The sequence below is a fragment of the Squalius cephalus genome (assembly GCF_949319135.1).
Source record: "Squalius cephalus genome assembly, chromosome: 5".
In the NCBI taxonomy this organism is placed as follows: domain Eukaryota; kingdom Metazoa; phylum Chordata; class Actinopteri; order Cypriniformes; family Leuciscidae; genus Squalius; species Squalius cephalus.
In genome coordinates, this window is record NC_137126.1 from 18,893,494 (window position 1) to 18,912,512 (window position 19,019).

The window sequence follows — 19,019 nt, forward strand, 5'->3', positions numbered from 1 at the left end:
ATACAGTCTGCATGAATCTATATTGTGTGGCAAGCTCTCATTTGTAAATATTTGCACACTTTTTGTGCCTTCATTAAATTGACTTCACAGAAATCAGCTGTATTGCTCGTGCTCATCCCACTACACGTCACGGTTGTCGTAGCTGGTGAAATAAGACACCGCGCTCGCGCTTCCTGGTGTGTGTTCATGATGTGTGTGGAAGTAGCAGCATCTTCTGGGAACTTTGATTGCGCACTGCGAGCTCAAGGTAAGATATCAGCTGAACTGTACCCTCTAGGTTAAACGAAGAAAATATCCGACTTAAATGAGTTACAAACTGCCAAGTATCTTAGAATTTATTAGAGTTGATTTGACAACTGTTTTCCCGAGGACTCTCAAGCAGAAGCAGACTGGAGTGAAATGTTTATATGACCGGTGCATGATGAATTCTTAATAAGTTATAGCAAGTTGTTTTTTTAAATCAGTCGTCGATTAAATAAGAGTCAATTGAAATATTATTTAATAATTGTTGGCAACACTTTATTTTACAGTATCCTTGTTACACGTACTTGTTACGCACTAGTAACAGTATTATGCATAATTAAAACAACTAACTGCAAACCAAACCCTAACCCTAAAGTAAGTACGTGCTGTCAATTAATATTAGCCAGTATTAATTTGTGCAATTACAACAAGAACACTGAAATATTTATCAAATGCTTTTTGGTAACACTTTATTTTACAGTTTCCTTATTACACGTGTTACATGGGTACTTGCTCTAGTAGTAATGGTAAATGATGCATAATTACAAGCAACTAACTATAAACCAAACACTAACTCTAAAGTAAGTACGTGTTGTCAGTTAATATTATCCAGTACTTATTTTTGCAATAACAACAAGAACACTGAAATATTTGTTAATTGCTTTTTGGTAACACTTCATTTAATTTTTCCGTGTCCTTGTTACACGTTACATATACTTACTAGTAGTAACAGTAAACTATGCATATTTATAAGCAACTAACCATAAACCAAACCCCAATTCTATAGTAAGAACATGTTGTTAATTAATATTATCCAGCCTACTTATTTGTGCAATTACAACAGGGACACTGAAATATTTATTAAATATTTTTTGGTTACACTTTATTTTACAGTGTCCTTGTTACACATGTTACATGTCTACTTATTATAGTAGTAACAATAAATAATGCATAATTACAACCAACTAACCATAAATCAAACCTTAACCCTATTAAGTACTTATTTGTGCAATTACACTGTAATAAGGTCACCAAATATAGGATATTATATATATATATAATATCCTAAAATGTAAAGTGGTGGTATTAAAATACAATACCAAGGTATTTAGATATATTCCATGGTACTGACTGAATGATTTGTAAATTATATTTGCATGACTTTGAAGAATACCCAAAAACATATGCAGAGGAGTAAAGTCCAGGTTCAGAAAGTAAAAGTCCTCCTCAGTACTTTGTTCCAATCACCTGGATTTGATTATTCAGCCAGTAGATAGAACTAATTAGTGAAATCAGTTCATGGGTGGAATAAACATATGGCAGGACTTCTACTTTTTGACCTCTGAACATATGGTACCATCATGTCCAAAAAACTTTACCATACCAGTGCACTTATTGGTACTTTAGTTTCGAAAACAAATAATGGAGTACATACTGTTGTTCATTGTTTGGTTTTTGTTCATTGATTCAGTTCAGTGCCCAGAGGAGATGCTTTAAGAGTTCTCAGCTGTAAAGAAAAACAACCGGAGTGGAGAAATGGCAGGTGACAAAACTACATCTGAGGACGTTCACTCTTCCAGAGTCATCAGGATGGTTTTCTTGGCACTGCTACTTGACTTGCTGGGTTTCACATTAATACTTCCACTGCTCCCCTCCATCTTGGACCACTACAGTCAAACTGGGGTGAGATCATCATTCGGATATATTGTTGTTATAAATTCTCAAAAGGTGTTTGGCTGGCTCTCTATTCAAAAAGAAATGCTGCTGTAATTTGACCTAGATTAGTCAACTGTAGACTGTGTGCATATTCCAGTTAGGACATGTTTCCCCTTCTTATAACTTTTGAAGAAACAGAGCATTTCCTGTACAAAAGTCAGCGATGACTTAAATGATTGCATACTGAATGAATGAACTTTATAATATTAAATAATTTAGTCTGTGGAAAGCCTCCAAGCTCAGAGCTGTTCTTTCTTATTAAATGACGCTGACAATGGCTTCATTCATGTTTTCATGTAGCACGGTCTCATTGAACTATTCCAATTAATGTGTTATGTGTAAAATGTTTTACTTGGTTACATTTTTCCCCACTGGATGGGGAAAAGCAGCCATTGAATAGGAACATAATAATGTGAACTGAGGAAAAAAAAATCTTATTCAGTATTATTTTTATTGTTTATTAGTACAAATATGTCTAAACATTCTTAAATCAAGATATATTTACTTGAGAAGCAAAATGACTTGTTATCTGAAAATCAGGTGATATGTTTTAAAAAATTAGGTGAAAAATATCTGTCAGTGGGGTAAGAATGAGCGAGGTAAAATGCACTTATTTTAAATGGGGGAAAAAAACATTTCTTACTGTACTGACAGATAAGATTTTTTCCTGTTTTAAGCACAAATTCACTTAATTTTAAAAAATGTTTAAGAAAACAATACTTAATATCTGAAGTAATTTCTTGATTTATTGCAGTGTGTATAAAATGGCTTTCGCATATGATTTTGATGTTGTAATCTCTGCATCACTTTTTTCCTGTGTGTTCTACAGGACAGCGTTTATCAGTCATTACAGAGCGTAGTGGACTGGTTCAGAGGGGCAGTTGGAGTTCCAATGGACACAAAATATAACAGTGTTCTTTTTGGAGGTAACTTCAATAGCCTACTCTGGCTGATATTAAGGGTTTCTTTAAATGCAGCACATAATTCGAACTGACCTTTTGAATTAAGGACGTGTACATTGATTATCTTCTTCTTTGGTGTCTTAGGTCTGATAGGCTCTCTCTACTCTTTGCTACAATTTCTGTCATCACCCATTATTGGGGCTCTTTCAGATGATTATGGAAGAAAACCAATGCTCCTGTTAACAACTGTGAGTATAGACCATACTGACAAAATTAGATAATATAGGGCAGGGATTCCCAACATTTTTTTTTTAAGTCAAACACCTTTGACCTAAAATATTTATTTGGAAGTAGCCCCTGAGATTTTAAGTTAATATTTCCATAATTTAACAACACATTCACATGTTCACTATTCTCGTGTTGGTTAATGGTCATATGACATGCAGGTAAACGAATAAAAAAAATGCATTTATATATTTTTATTATTTATTTAAGCCCCAGGTTGAATTGATAAAATGAATAAATTAATCAAATAAATGAATCCCGGTTTGGGAACTCTGAAATAGGGTATGTATGTCAATGACTCAAGGCCTTTTGTAGACTTAGTAGATCTAAGTAACGTTCTCCTTGTTTTTCAGGTAGGTCTCATGGCGTCCTACATTCTGTGGGCTTTCTCTCACAGTTTTACTCTGTTTCTGCTGTCTCGAGTGGTGGGAGGCATTTGTAAAGGAAATGTCAGCCTGTGCACTGCTGTTGTGGCGGACCTGCCTTGCCCTAAAGCAAGAAACAAGGGAATGGTGAGTTACGGTCATTAACATCATTAATTGATGATTTCAGGACAGATTTGACATTTTTAACCTTATAACTTTTGAGTGACTTGAAGATTCATTGAGTTTGTTTTCTTCTGTTGTCAGGCAATGATTGGTGTTGCTTTCTCCTTGGGGTTCACATTGGGTCCATTAATGGGAGCATACTTTGCTCTGAGACTCAAAGACGCTGAGGTGTTTTATCAAGGCCCTGCCATGCTGGCTGTTATTTTTTCTTTGGCAGACCTTCTTTTTATTTTCTTCATGCTGCCAGAGACTTTACAAAAGGTCAGCAATGTGACAATATGCAACACCCAGAGGCTAACTTTTAATAATGATCATTTAGTGACTAAAATAATGATTGGGATATGTAATCTGCCATTTCAGGTACATTGTAATAATATCATGTATAATATGTCATTCTCAGTGAACTCATTATTCGAATGTGCTTTAATATGTATAGGCCTGGTTTCACAGACTTAGGACATTTCACATTCAATTAGGACATTTAAACACCATGCTTTTTCAAACATGCCTTAGAAAACATATAACAGGTGTGCATCTTGAGACAAAACAATGGCACTGACATATTTTAAGATACAGATGCAAGTTTCTTTCAGCTAAAACAGCCCAATAATGCATTTTAGTCTGGGACTAGGCTTAAGCATTGTCTGTGAAACCAGGGGATGGTAACATTTAAAGTTGTCATGAAATGGAAATTCACCCTATCTATTTTCTAAATACATCTTATTGATCATATTGCGAACTAATTATAGATGCATGTTTGCATGTAACTTTCTTGAAATATTTAACCTTATTTGTTTCAATATATGAAAAACTTTATTCCAGTTTTAAATGAATTTTTCTTGGAAAGAAAGACTATTTTCTGTGCATGTGCTTGACTTTAATTCTTTAGCCGCAGTGCAGTTTGACGATTGACGTCTGATGTTTGACCCACTTTACAAAGTGCGGTAAACGGTAAAACAGTTGCGCTACAAACTAGTGAGTTTATTAGTACGCTTGCATTCAGATCTGCCTCCATCCATTCAACAACTGATGGATAGAACCGAATCCCAACCCTACATTTTAATCGGCTCCACATTACGGAAGAAAAGATCTGGTGCTACTTCCATTACATCGCAACTTTAATCACTTTCTGAATAGACTTCAACTTCGTTGTAATAGTTTATAGCATTGTCTTTAATTCTAAATGTAATGAATGCTTTTCATGACTCAGAGGACATCAGAATCTTCAGGTATTCAACAATCTGGAGATCTTCTTCACCCTGTTGCACTTTTCAAATTCACTGCGGTCACAAGAACAGAGAATCCACCATCTGAACAAAGTGAGAGCATAAAGTTTCACCCAACCGAGAAGTCTTGAACTACCAGGTTGAATAACGAATGATCTGTCACATTAATTTTGTGTGATGACTTTTCTTTACAATAGAAATGCAAAATCTTAAGGTGCTTGGATTGGTTTACTTCACATATCTATATCTCTTCTCTGGGTTGGAATTCACCTTGAGTTTTCTGACACATCAGCGCTTCCAGTTTTCTAGGTAAGGCCTGAATCTATAGCTAACACAACATTGCTGCTGAATGTCACAACTTCTGCAAAATGGCTACAAAAGCAGTGGTTAGTGCTGCTTCTGCATTCAAAAAAATGTATAACATTATAAAGCATGCCATTGTCTTCAACTGATAAACCCTCCGTTGCAAATCTAACTAATCGATTTTGAGTTCAGGGCTCAACTCAAACCATGAGATGTGACCCAGGAAGTTGAGAAAAACAGCCTGTGGGTTTTGGATTTGTATGTAGGCATTAGGAACCAGGAAGTTTTGGAGAATTTATTATACATCATAAACAACCAGAAAGGGGGAAAGTGACTGAGCAAAGGTCGAAGAAAAGTGTTAGCAGCCCTTAGGACAATATATGATTTCAGTATACTAATGTACAGTCTGAGATATGTTTTGCTTAATCAGAACTGTGACATGCATGTATCATTGAGCAGCTGAACCCTGTGGTCTTGCCTGAGGTTTTTAAAGTCAGACACTGCCTTCTTCTGTTGTAGCATGCAGCAGGGGAAGATGTTCTTTTTCATCGGCATTACCATGGCAGTGATCCAGGGCGGATATGCCCGCAGGATCAAACCAGGTCATCAGATCCAGACTGTTCGCATGGTAAACTCTTTCATGCATTACTGGATCACGAGTCAGTTCAAATTTTCTTGCAATTTTCTTGGAACTTTAATGATTAACTACTCAAAGGCCTGCATATTATGACTACATAGGCCTATTTGTTTTCATGTTTGTGCATTTCAGGCCATTATATCACTTGTACCAGCCTTCTTGCTCATTGGAATAGCATGGAATTTGACACTACTCTATTCAGGCTTATTTTTGTACTCTTTTGGTAAGCAATTGTGCATCAGTTCTGTCAGTATAAAAATGCATTATTTATTTATTTTGTATTTTTTGCATTAGTATTTCAATTTGTAATAATTAATGTATTTATTCTTGCAGCTGCTGCTATTGTTGTTCCATGCCTTTCAACACAAGTGTCTGAACATGGTGGGGGTTTTTTATGTTGTTGTTGAGTGCCTTAATATTTTATCCATTCTGTAGTTTTTTTGAGAGGTCATTACTTAAAGGGATAATTCACCCAAAAATGAAAATTTGTCATTAATTACTCACCCTCATGATGTTCCAAACCCGTAAGAATTTCATTCATCTTCAGATCAGAAAACAAATGAAGATCTTTTTGATGAAATGTGCGGGATTTCTGTCCATTGAAAAGCTACGCAACTGACACTTTGACGCTTCAAAAAGTTCATAAAGAGATCGTAAAACTAATCCATATGAATTAAGTGGTTTAGTCAAAACATTTCTGAATAGACATGATCGTTTTATATGATGAACAGATTGAATTTAGGCTTTTATTCACATATAAACATTGATCAGCGAACATAAACAGAAGCTCAAGCGAACCTGCTTGACGTACGAGAACAAACCTCTTTGGTTCTTGTGGAAGCTCAAACGTGCTGCGTAACACATGAGAATGAACCTCACTGGTTCTTGCGGAAACTCAAACGTGCTGTGTAACACAAGAATGGACCTCACTGGTTTTCACACATCTAGCGAACATGCTTGAGATTCTGTTTACCACAACTGATGTGTGAGTTGATGAATGTTCATATGTGAATTAAAGCCTAAATTAAATCTGTTCATCATATAAAGCGATCGAGTCTCTTCAGGAAAGTTGGACTAAACCTCTCAATTCAAATGGATTAGTTTTACGATCTATTTATGAACTTTTTAAAGTGTCAAAGTGGTAGTTGCATAGCTGTCAATGGAGGGACAGAAAGCTCTCAGATTTCATCAAAAAGATCTTCATTTATTTTCTGAAGATGAACAAAAGTCTTACGGTTTCGGAACGTCATCAGGGTAATTAATAATAGAATTGTAATTTTTCTGTGAACTATCCCTTCAAAAGGATAGTTCACCAAAAACTGAAAATTGACTTTTTTTTGTTTTGTGGTACAAAAAAGAAGATATTTTTAAAAAAAGGTGGTGACCAAAGTTTTGGTTACCATTGACTTCCATTGTATCAAGAAAAAAAACGAGACATTTCTCAAAATATCTTCTTTTTATGTTCCACTGAAAAGAAAATGTCACTCAGGTTTAGAACAACATGAAGATGAGGAAACGATGAAAGAATGTTTTATTTCTTGAACTGTCCCTTTAATAAGGATGGTAATGATCTCTCACACTTCTGTTAGTTTGAATGTGTGATGGTGTTAACAATGTCTGTGTTGATGTCTTAGGCTCAGCCAGTCAGAAGGGAACAGTAATGGGAATCCTTCGTAGTCTTGGGGCTTTAGCTCGAGCACTAGGTCCTATTGTGACTTCTACAGGTAAAAAAAGAAAAAGAAAAAAAGATTAAATGTCTTTTTTTCATATGTACGCTGAGTGATTACGTGACCAACCCTAACTATAACTTAGAATTGCAATGAAATGTCCCTTTCAATTACTGTATATAATTTATATCAGTCTGTACCTTTGTTTTTGTTTTTTTGCAGTTCTCAGCAAATCATAACATTATTAATATGTTTATTTTTCAGTGTACTGGTTGGCTGGAGCAGAATTATGTTTTATAGTCAGTTCGGTGTTCTTTATAGTCCCTCTGATTTTACTGAACCAGCTGAAGAGACAGAAGGAGGCGTGAGATCAAAAGTTTTGGGATTCACTATTGTGTCATCAGGGGGTCAGACCTCTTTTTCCTTGTTGAAAGCCTTAAAGCCCACTAAAGAAAGTTCCTCTTAAATAGTGTTTGTTTACAATAATAATAATAAAAAAACACATACAATGTACTTGTAACGCTTATGAAAATGTTTACTTTTCTGTTAAAAATAACAAAGACTGTAAATAGTAAAACAGTAATTCATGAATGTATTATTTTTTTTTTTTTTTTTTTTTACAACCCAACACAGAGGTCAAGATATGGATGTTTATGCCTCTATAGTGCCACCGTTTTATATGACAATTTTATAAATATTTCACACACAGAGAGGTGTTTATATATCAAAATGTGTATTTCTGAATGTAATTCATACATTCTTAAAACAATAAAGATGATTGTCTATTACATTATTTTAAATGTATCTTCATTTTTTTATTCATTTGCATAGCACACTTCATGAAGGTTGTTTTTTCCTTAGTTTACTTTGGATGCTGAGAAAATGGTTATCGTTGGATAAAACTCGCAGAACAAAATAGGTCTTGCAAGAACGTTTTTTTATTATTTTTTTTTTTTTTTTACGTTTTTTTAACGTATATTGTTAAACCAGTTCAACTAATTTATCTGCTGAATATCACACATTGCAACCACAGTGTGTTGAGTAATGTCGTATCAGACCAGTGTTGCCAAGTCCGCTTATTATAAGCGACTTTGGGCTTGTTTTTCTGTAAAGTCGCTTACAAATATTGGTAGTTGCGGGTCGCGGTATTTTTGGGCTTGTTTCTAAAGTGTAGAGGGTCAATGACGTGACGCCTAAATTTTCTGTCCGATTGCATTTTTTTTTGGCAAAAATGGGTTTAAATGCATAAAAAGATACTGTATATTTACAGTAGGCTATAGTACCTCTCCCATGTATGTACTCACTTTAACTTTTAAAAAACCTTTACTTATTTGTTATTTTTTTTGTTATTTAAAGTGTCAAAACATCATGTGGTGCGACCGTCCGGCCATAACTTCTGTTTTGAAAACGTCTTTGAAATTACTCTGAATTTATTCAAATTTATTTTCTGCACTATTTGGCATGATTTACAAAATGTTTTGTAATCCTTTAAAAAAATTCAAAGCATTTGTATTTATATTTCCATCATAATATACAAACAAACTTTGTCCGATGATGTCCATTTTATGAAATATCATGTGATGTGACCATCAAGGAACTACCATTTTGGGACTTATATGTTGAAAACTATTCAAACACAGGAAGTTACATCATAAACCAATTTACCAAGGACCCATGGAAGCAGCAAGCAGGTTTGTAATTCTCTCAAATTGGAAAAAAAAATAAACCTTTGTAATGGTTGGTATGTAGTTGCCACATTTGGATGTCATGTGGTATGACCTCAAAAAAAAATTAATATTAAAGTTATTTCTACAAATATATATTTTTATTATAAATTTCATAGTGACCTTTTTTGGTAAGCTAGCTTGTTTTGTTTAGGTGGCCAATTCTGTGCCTGTAAATTATGACTGAATTTGAAAATATCATGTGGTGCGACCAAATATCATGTGGTGCGACCACTGCAGATTGTTTTCCATGATAGATATATGTCCTAGATTGGCAGTTTTATGCTTTTATATTCAATTGGCGGTTTATATAAAAAAAGTACTTTACTTTAGTATCATTTGGAATAGATTTTTATGCAATTTGGGATCTTTTTTATAGATTTCAGACAGTTTGTGTTTCCTCTTTGTACAATATGAGAAAAATGCAACAAAAAAAAAAATGAGAGCATGTAATTTCAGTTTAGTAATAATGCATTTATTAGTAGTGTATTTATTATTGCCTATTTATTTATTTAAAACTATTTTAATCTATTTTACCAGATGCCACTGCCAAGCGAAAAAATTCTAACCCTGCATGCAGCAAGAGCAGAGTACCTTGATAGGAGAAGAGTGAAATATTATTACAGTTTAAAATATCTGTTTTCTATGTGAATATATAGTAAAGTAAATATAGTAAAAATATAGTAAACTTGTTTTTTTAAAAAACAAAGCTGAATTTTCAGCATCGTTACTCCAGTTTTCAGTGTCACATGATCCTTCAGAAATAATTCTAATATGTAACCCTAGACCATAACACCACTCAATGGGTCAATGTCACATGGGTAAATTTTTTTAAATTGAGATTTATACATCATATGAAATCTGAATAAATAAGCTTTCCATTGATGTGATTAGTTAAGATAGAACAATATTTGGCCGATACAACTGAAAATCTGGAATCTGAGGGTGCTACAAAATCGAAACATTGAGAAAATCGCCTTTAAAGTTGTCCATTTATGTTTGCAATATTGCTATATTCACTCACAAAAATAAATGTTTATAAATTTATAGTAGGACATTTACAAAATATAAAACATGATCTTTATTTAATATCCTAATGATTTTTTGGAATAAAAGAAAAATCGATAATTTTGACCCATACAATGTATTGTTGGCTATTGCCACAAATACCCTGTGCGACTTGTGACTGGTTTTGTGAACCAGGGTCACTAATGATTTGCTGCTCAAGCAACATTTCTGATTATTATCAATGTTCATATTTTTTTTGTATACTGTGATGCATTTTATGTCAGAATTATTTGATGAATATAAAGTTCAAAAGAACAGCATTTATTTGAAATATAATCTTTCGGAACATTATAGCCTGCGCCTGAATGTGACACTGAATGTGTCCTTGATTAATAAAGTATTAATTACTTTAAAAAACTATTGACCCCAAATGTTACCTGTATACAATACTTTTATGAAATAATTTATATCTATAACATTATTATTTGTTAGAAAGAAATTCTAAGTCAAGTTAAATTAAATGGTGCACTTGTGTTTGTGAAGTGATTTTTTTTTTATAAAAGTGAGTTTATAAAATTTTTATGTTCAGGAAAATTCTGTGAAATTTGTATAAAATCTGGTTTAAATAAAATTTTTTTTATAAAATGTATTGTTCATTGATCTCTTTAAATAGATTTTTAACTATATAAGGTTTTCGTGTCATTTGGAGCGACCACTTATCATGTGGTGCGACCAATAAAAGCTATCACTGTATTAAATTTCAAATAAAATATCTTATTTCTGTGGCTGAAATATGAATCACTGATACAGTATGCTTTAGTAAATTATATTTTTAAAACATTTCTATCAGTTTTATGCGATTTACAGGAAAAATAAGTCTGTTAACTGCATTCTAGAAGGCGACTGAAATTGCAGAACAAAAATATGAGATCATTATACAAAAACTCAAAAGAAATTCAAATACTCTGTTTTTAAACACTTTAATTACTGAGAACATGTAAAAAAAAAAAAACATTTATGTTAAGGAAATTAATTAATTTTAAGATAAATCACGGTCGCCCCACATGACATTTTTTAAGCCTATGGACAATTCATCTATATGAAAAAACACTAAAATCACTTAATTTACATTTTTTATTTGAATTTATATGTACACAACATTCTTAATGATTGAACAATTGCAATATATATTGTTAATTTTCGTATTTTAAAATTGGCCTGTTGAAAATCCTTATACGTCATTGACCCAGTTGCTTATTTGAGCTTGTTCCCAGCTCCATAATAAGTTGTCAAGCAGAAATTTTCGATATGTTTTTTAAACGTGGGAGTTTGTCTTGCCTGTTCCCTCTATACCTCCCCTTTCCCCATACACACATGATACAGCAGAGTGCAACGAGTACTAGCCAATCAGAGGCAAAGTAGTATGGCAAGCCCTTTTAACATTTAAAAGCTAAGTTTGACTATCCGGAATTAACATTGTAGATATCAACAATGTCTTTCTGACTAGTCGTAATTACATTTTGGATAGTTGGAATTGTCATTCAAATTATCTGTAACGTAATTGTGACTAGTCGAAGCGACAGATAGAGATATCTGTAATTCAGTTTTGACTAGGCAAAACTGAATTACAGATATCTGCAATGACGTCATTGAAAACGACATTCAACTCGTCACACATCTTAAATGACAATTGCAGATATCTGTAATTCAGTTTTGACTAGGCAAATTGAAAGTTAAAGATATCTCAAACATCATTATGACTAGTGCAAATTATTGTGCATGACATTGCTCTATTTTAGATATCCCTAAATAAGTAATTTCCCCTCCCCGCCATAATCAAAGAAGAACTGGGTTCATTTCCTTATTTCTATGAATGGAAGAAGAAAGAAGCAGTCATGGCATTGGCTGTAATCGAAAAAAAAACACCAGAAAATGTTTTTTTTACATACAAATAAAAAAATTATATACAATATTTCATATACAAAAAAAAAATAGAAAATGTTGCAATGCTATGTTTATGATCATGCTTAAAATTACGTAGGTTATTGTTGACGTAAGATTTATACGTGAAAGAGATTCACACTAATTCACTTTAATAAAGATGCTGACATCCATGCTATTCTTGCCATGAAAGTACAATAACATTAACTTCCTTAGATGAGAAAAAAAGTTCTTAGTCCAGATTAGTTCTTATTTTATTTTTTTATTTTTTTCAGTTTGAAACAGTATCTAACAGCATTAAAAAGACGATTAAAAACTCCTTCGCCCCGACATGGTGCTAATCAATGCTAATTACAAGTTAACAGTTAACAGGTGCTATGTGATTTGATGATTTGAACAACATGCTCTGCTCCCGCCAAAAGTGTGATGCGGGCCTAATTTGCATACAGATATCTGCAACGTCATTTGGTCAAGTCAAAACTCTAATTCAAGATATCTGTAATTACATTTTGACTAGGCAGAATGAAAGTTACAGATATCTCAAATTTCAGATATCTCTAATCAAAATTAATTTCAAGATATCTATAACTTGATAATAGATATCTACAATTAAATTATGACTATCCCTAACTCCAGTTTGAGATATCTACAATACCATTTTGACTAGTCATAACTCCAGTTTAGTTTGAGATATCTACAACGTCATTTCGCCTAGTCAAAACTTAATTTAAGATATCTGAAAAGGAACATGTAGATATCTTTAATTGAGGTGAATTACAGATATCTTGAACTGGAGTTATGACTAGTCAGAATCAAATTGAAGATATCTCAAACTAGAATTACAGATATCTACAGTTCAGTTGCAGATATCCGTAATTCACATAGTGGATATCTGCAACTGAATTGTAGATATCTGTAATGACAAACCCCATACAAATGAATGGCAAAAGTGACGTCATTTGTCCTAGGAAGAATGTCTTTGTGGATATCTGAAATGACAATAATGGATAGGAAGAATGTAGTTGCGGATATCTGAAATGTTCTTTTTGACTAGGCAAAACTGAATTACAGATATCTGCAACACATATCCAGTCTAGCTGTTAAATGTTAAAATGGCTTGCCATAATAGTAGGGCAATCTGGTTTTTTTTTTTCTGGTTTGGAAACGTCAGTGAGTGACGTTTAAATGAAAATACGCGCGAGTCGCGACTGATGGTGACTGGACTGTAGGTCGAATTTTTCGAGGAACAAAAATGCCCGGGACAAAGTGGGCGAAATACGGGAAGAAATATAACAGACTGGGAGAAAGAGAAAGATAATGGTGGTGTTATTCTTCATATAATGAGGCTAAAGTGTTATGAGTTTGAAAATGTTTTATTTAAAAATAAAACATTTTATTTCAAAATGTTTTAGACCAAGCTTCATCCTCACCTGTTCAAATGGTTTTGACTGGAATGGTTTTTAAACCAGTTTAGTTCTTTTCTAACTCATTTGTTTATCAGAGCAGGAGCCACTTTATTGCTGCACACTAGATTATAAATAATTTCTCCTGTTTCTGGGTTATAGTTATTTAAAAATGGGATCTTCTGCAGTCCCTGCAATAATAAATAAAGAATTTGTAAATTCAGGATGATATTTATTTGTGTGCAAATTTTAATTTTAGTTTAATTTTTAATTATCAGGTTTACTGTGTATATACGTTAATGTCCTGAAGCTCAGGGGGGAGAAAAATAAATAAACTGTAGGCTACTGTGTGTACAGTTTTGCAAAACTGCGCACAGTTTACCAATCTGTCCACATGGATGTAAATTGACAATCTGTACCCACAGTTTAAAAACCGTGCACACAGTTTATTTTATTTTTTCTTCTCGGAACCTAGGGGTGCTCCGTAAAAAAGTCGCTTGTTTTGGGCTTGTTTTCACAGGCCTGGGGCACGTTCAAGTTCAAAACGGAGCGCAACGTTTTGCTACGGTTTCCGGGTTGAACGTCATGTTTCCTGGAAACGGCGTGCACCGGTGTGCAACGGGGTTTGAGATACGTTCCCTATCAAGGCGGAACTTCGACATTACGGATGTCGTATATGGGAACTCCCTCCTCTTCACATCTGCTGAAATCTTATAGGCTAACGCCAGCTGACACAGCTGGCCAATTGACGCAAAATATGCAAATACTGACAAGACACCTGGCAGTATAAATTGCATAAACGCGCCAATTGCATCAGAATCTCTCATTTCACGCTCAAATCAAGTGTGCTATACTCTATCGACTGGAAATAGAAAATCAACCTTGCCATTGTTGAAGGTGCACAGAAGATACCTTACTGTCTTCAGCATCCGATGGCGACCGTATGCAACCTGTGCGCGGGCCCCATCGTACAGCCCGACACGCACCTCTTTTGCATCGCCTGCATGGGCCTGGCTCACGCCGAGTCAGCGCTCATGGACGACCTCGCGTGCGATCTCTGCGCTGAGATGCCCATGAGAGCACTCAAGGCCAGGCGGGAAGTAGCTCGTGCAGCAGCAGGGATTGGGTCCACCGCCGCCAGCGAACCGCTGGTGGGTCCCGCCACCCCCGGGGACAAAGAACGGGACGCGGTAAGCTTCCTGGATGCTTCCTTCCACCCCCCTCGTGAAGTCGCGGACTTCATCTCCTTTGGTGCGAGCGTGGAAGACGACTCGATGTCCCTGTCGGCTTCGGAGAAGGACTGGGCATCTGAATCCGTCAAGCCAGAGGAGGGCCCTGCAGACTTCCAGGAGGAGCTCTTCAGGATCCTCAGTAAGGCAGTGTCCGAGCTGGACCTCTCTTGGAGCGCTCCGGATGAGCCTACCAAGAGTAAGCTCGATTCGTGGTTCCTCAACTCGAGCCGCCGCCAGGCCGCATCGAAGAGGGGAACCCCCTTCTTCCCGGACGTGCACGACCACGTGGTAAAGTCGTGGGCTGCGCCCCAGTCGGCGCGCACCCTCGCCTCTACCCAGGGCTTGTTCCCCCACGTCGACGACGCGGAGGCACAAGGATATCTGCATGTGCCGCCCGTGGAAGAGACCGTCGCCGCCCATCTCTGCCCATCGACGCCTGCTCTGGGCTCAGACCGCAGCCTGCCGTCCAAGCCCTGCAGGTTCACTGCTCATCAGGCTGACAAGGCATACGGAGCGGCAGGAGAAGCAGTGTCAGCCCTCCACGCGATGGCTGTTCTCCAGGTCCTCCAAGCTAAACTGCTTAAGTCCCTCGATGACGGCGCCTCAGTCGACGCTGGCGTCATCCGAGACCTCCGCTCGGCGACGGACCTCGCCCTGATGGCGACCAAACGCTCCGCGTTGTCGGCCGCGCTATGGGTTTTCTCGTGGTCCTCCACAGACACCTGTGGCTCACCCTCTCCGATGTAAAGGAAGCGGACAGGAAGACGCTGTTAAACGCGCCGATCACCAAGGCCGGCCTTTTCGGGGACGCCGTGGAAAAGGTGACGGAGCGCTACTCGGAGACCCAAAAGCGCGCCAAGGCCATGAGCCACGTTATCCCGCGCAGGGCACCGCCACCTCCGCACCGCTCCCGCTCATCGTCTGCCTCGCGTCGCCCACAGCCCTCAGCCAGTCAGCCAGCGGCACCCCGCGCCGAACCAGATGCTCGCGCGGGACGGAGCGGGCAGTGGCAGGGGCCCGGGAGGAAGAGGCTGAACCAGCGGAGGAGTCCGCGCAGAGGGAAAGTCAACGCGCCCCCCTCGGCTCCCAAGCAGTCATCCTGACAACCCGGGCAAGAGGGAGAGAGAGTGCCAGGGAGGGCCCTCCCCCAAGCGCCGTGCTCTCAAAACGCCCATGTCCTGAGACAGGAAGTTCGCGGCTTGCTCGAGAAAGGAGCGATAGAACCGGTCCCCCCGAGCGAGAGGGAAAGCGGTTTCTACAGCCGCTACTTTGTGGTGCCGAAGAAAGGAGGAGGTCTCCGTCCTATACTCGATCTGAGACCCGTCAACAGAGCGCTCCACAAACGCGCGTTCAGGATGACGACGCTGAAGCAGATCCTGGCACAGGTTCGTCCCGGGGATTGGTTCGCTTCAGTGGACTTAAAGGACGCATACTTTCACATCCAAATAGTGAAGCGTCACACACGCTTCCTAATATTCGCGTTCGAGAACACGGCTTACCAGTATTCGGTGCTTCCGTTTGGACTGGCTCTAGCCCCCCGCACATTTTCTAAATGTGTAGATGCGGCGCTTTCTCCCCTCAGGTCGAGCGGAATGCGCATTCTAAACTACCTGGACGACTGGCTGATTCTAGCTCACTCGAAAGAAACGCTGATCGGTCATGTGGAAGCTCTGCTTCACCATCTGAGTACGCTTGGGATGCGGGTAAACGTCCAGAAGAGTGTGCTCACGCCGAGTCAAACCACTACATTTCTGGGGGTGTGTTTCGATTCGGTGAGGATGCGGGCCCGTCTCTCCCCGGAGTGAGTCGAGGCTCTAAGATCATCTCTGGGTCTCTTCAGACTGGGCAGGTCGGTCCCGCTGAAAGATTTTCAGAGACTACTGGGACGGATGGCAGCGGCTTCCTCAGTTTGTCACCTGGGTCTGCTGCATATGAGACCGCTTCAACTCTGGCTGAAAGATCGAGTCCCTCCGAGTGCGTGGTCCTCCGGCCACAAGCGTATCACGGTTACCCACAGCTGCGTTCGCGCTCTGGCGCCGTGGAAAAACACGGAGTTATTCAGCTCAGGAGTTCCCCTGGGCATCGTGACGCGAAGCATAGAGGTTTTGACGGATGCGTTGACCTCAGGCTGGGGAGCGGTCTGCCTGGGCGAGCCCGCTTCGGGTCAGTGGTCAGAACTGCAGGAGAAGTGGCACATAAACCGCTTGGAGCTCATGGCGGTTTCCCTAGCCCTCAGAGCTTTTCGGTCTCAGTTGGAACAACGGCACGTGCTGATCCGGACCGACAACACGTCCGTGGTTTCCTATATAAATCGCCAAGGCGGAGTGCATTCCAAAGCCCTTTTCAAGCAGGCAGAGGCTCTCCTGCTATGGGCAGACAGGCACTTTCTCTCTGTGAGAGCAGCGCACATCCCCGGTGTCCTGAACCGCGGGGCGGATATGCTGTCGAGGGACGGGATTCCTCAAGGAGAGTGGAGGCTTCACCCAGGGACGGTCCAACTGATTTGGAACCGTTTCGGCAGAGCAGAGATCGACCTCTTTGCCACGGTCGAGAACACGCACTGTCAGGTGTTCTTCTCGCTGACTCGTTCCCCGCTGGGCAACGCTTTGACTTCGCGCTGGCCGAAGACCAGACTCTATGCCTTTCCTCCAGTGAAAATTCTGCCCACGGTGTTGTGCAAGATCAGGGAGGAAAAAGCGTCAGTGATCCTTGTAGCTCCCAACTGGCCAAACCCAGGCGAGCGGCACGATCTGGCATCCCAACCCTGGGCTGTGGAACCTCCACGTGTGGCCGCTGCGGGCTTGCTGAGCGGACAGGACGCGCTGCACTCGCGGGTTTTGAACACCATTGCCGAGGCGCGGGCGCCGTCTACCAGACGTTTGTATGCTCTGAAATGGGGTGTTTTCTCTAATTGGTGCCAGGATGTCGACATCGACCCGGGGAACTGTTCCGTGTCGGATGTCCTGCGCTTCCTTCAGCACAGGATGGATAACGGGAGTTCACCGTCCACTCTGAAGGTGTATGTGGCCGCTATTGCAGCGTTTCGCTCCCCGGTCGACGGACGGTCGATCGGTAAGCATGCATCTGTGATCGGTTTCCTTAAGGGAGCTAGGAGATTATTCCCCGCGCGACCGCCTTCGGTACCGCCGTGGGATTTGGCTCTGGTTTTGAAGGCTTTGTCTCTTCCGCCGTTCGAGCCCCTAGCCTCAGTCGCGATCAAGGAGCTCTCCATAAAAACGGCTCTTCTTCTCGCTCTCGCTTCGGCGAAGCGGGTCGGAGACTTACAGGCATTCTCGATAAACGGCGACTGCATTCGCTTTGGACCGGGAGACTGTAATGTTACGCTGAGACCGAGACCTGGGTATGTCCCTAAGTCGCTCAATACCCCGTTCAGAGCGCAGATTGTTTCCCTGCCTGCCTTATCTGCTGAGACGTCAGCCTCGGGTGACGCTGATGCTCAGAGTCTTGTTTGCCCGGTCAGAGCGTTACGGACGTATATTACTCGCTCGGCCGCTTTTCGGCAATCGGACCAGCTGTTTGTGTGCTTTGGCGGGTGTAACAAAGGTCGGGGGGTTTCGAAGCAGAGGCTTGCTCACTGGATTGTGGACGCTATTGCTTTGGCTTACGATCGCATGGGGGAGGAATGCCCCCTTAGCATCAAGGCCCATTCGACGAGAGCGGTTGCCTCTTCATGGGCTTGGGCCAAGGGTATGTCTATTCAGGATTTATGCCTTGCGGCTGGCTGGTCTTCTCACAATACGTTCGCCAGATTTTACAAGTTGGATATACCCTCTGTAGCATCTCAAGTGCTTTCGGTGAGTTAAGATTCCCCTTACACAGTTACAGTTGTTCTACTCTGCGCATTGCTCATGAGTCATCTGTGTTTTACTGTGTTATGCTTAGTGCACTGTCGCCGCTATGCGTTGACTTGTTCTCTATTGAGTTGTGTTGCCCTGAATAACTGTCAGTGCATCCTCCTCCTCATTATTTTGCCTGGGATATGCAAATTCTAGCAAGGTCCAGATGAGCATGCTATTGGCCAGTTTCGGCCTATCAGGGTAAGGGGCTTGCTATTGGGCAGTCTCGCCCTATCAGATGATCGCATTCCCAGAAGGGCGGTTATTGGTTGTGGGTTCTGTCAGTGTCAAAGTGGTATGTTATGCTCCACGGCGGGATTCTATACA

The 19,019-nt window shown here is 39.5% G+C and overlaps 1 protein-coding gene across 1 annotated transcript; it reads left to right on the plus strand.

Annotated features, from left to right (window-relative positions):
* The first annotated feature begins 147 nt into the window (after positions 1-147).
* LOC307158517 (major facilitator superfamily domain-containing protein 10-like) lies at positions 148-8,315 on the plus strand. Its single transcript, XM_079871125.1, has 13 exons — positions 148-247; positions 1,715-1,926; positions 2,789-2,885; positions 3,006-3,109; positions 3,500-3,658; positions 3,776-3,955; positions 4,905-5,013; positions 5,118-5,229; positions 5,743-5,851; positions 5,993-6,083; positions 6,194-6,241; positions 7,495-7,584; positions 7,792-8,315. Exons 2-13 carry the CDS (start codon positions 1,780-1,782, stop codon positions 7,893-7,895), a joined length of 1,350 nt encoding a protein of 449 aa, XP_079727251.1. The 5' UTR covers positions 148-247; positions 1,715-1,779; the 3' UTR covers positions 7,896-8,315.
* Positions 8,316-19,019: the final 10,704 nt, after the last annotated feature.

Bases quoted from the DNA above. Each gene is read 5' to 3' on its own strand.
- LOC307158517 (XM_079871125.1), top strand. From the start codon at position 1,780: ATGGCAGGTGACAAAACTACATCTGAGGACGTTCACTCTTCCAGAGTC. The intron at 3,659-3,775 runs GTGAGTTACGGT...TTCTGTTGTCAG, and splicing joins AAGCAAGAAACAAGGGAATG to GCAATGATTGGTGTTGCTTT. The intron at 7,585-7,791 runs GTAAAAAAAGAA...TTTATTTTTCAG, and splicing joins TCCTATTGTGACTTCTACAG to TGTACTGGTTGGCTGGAGCA.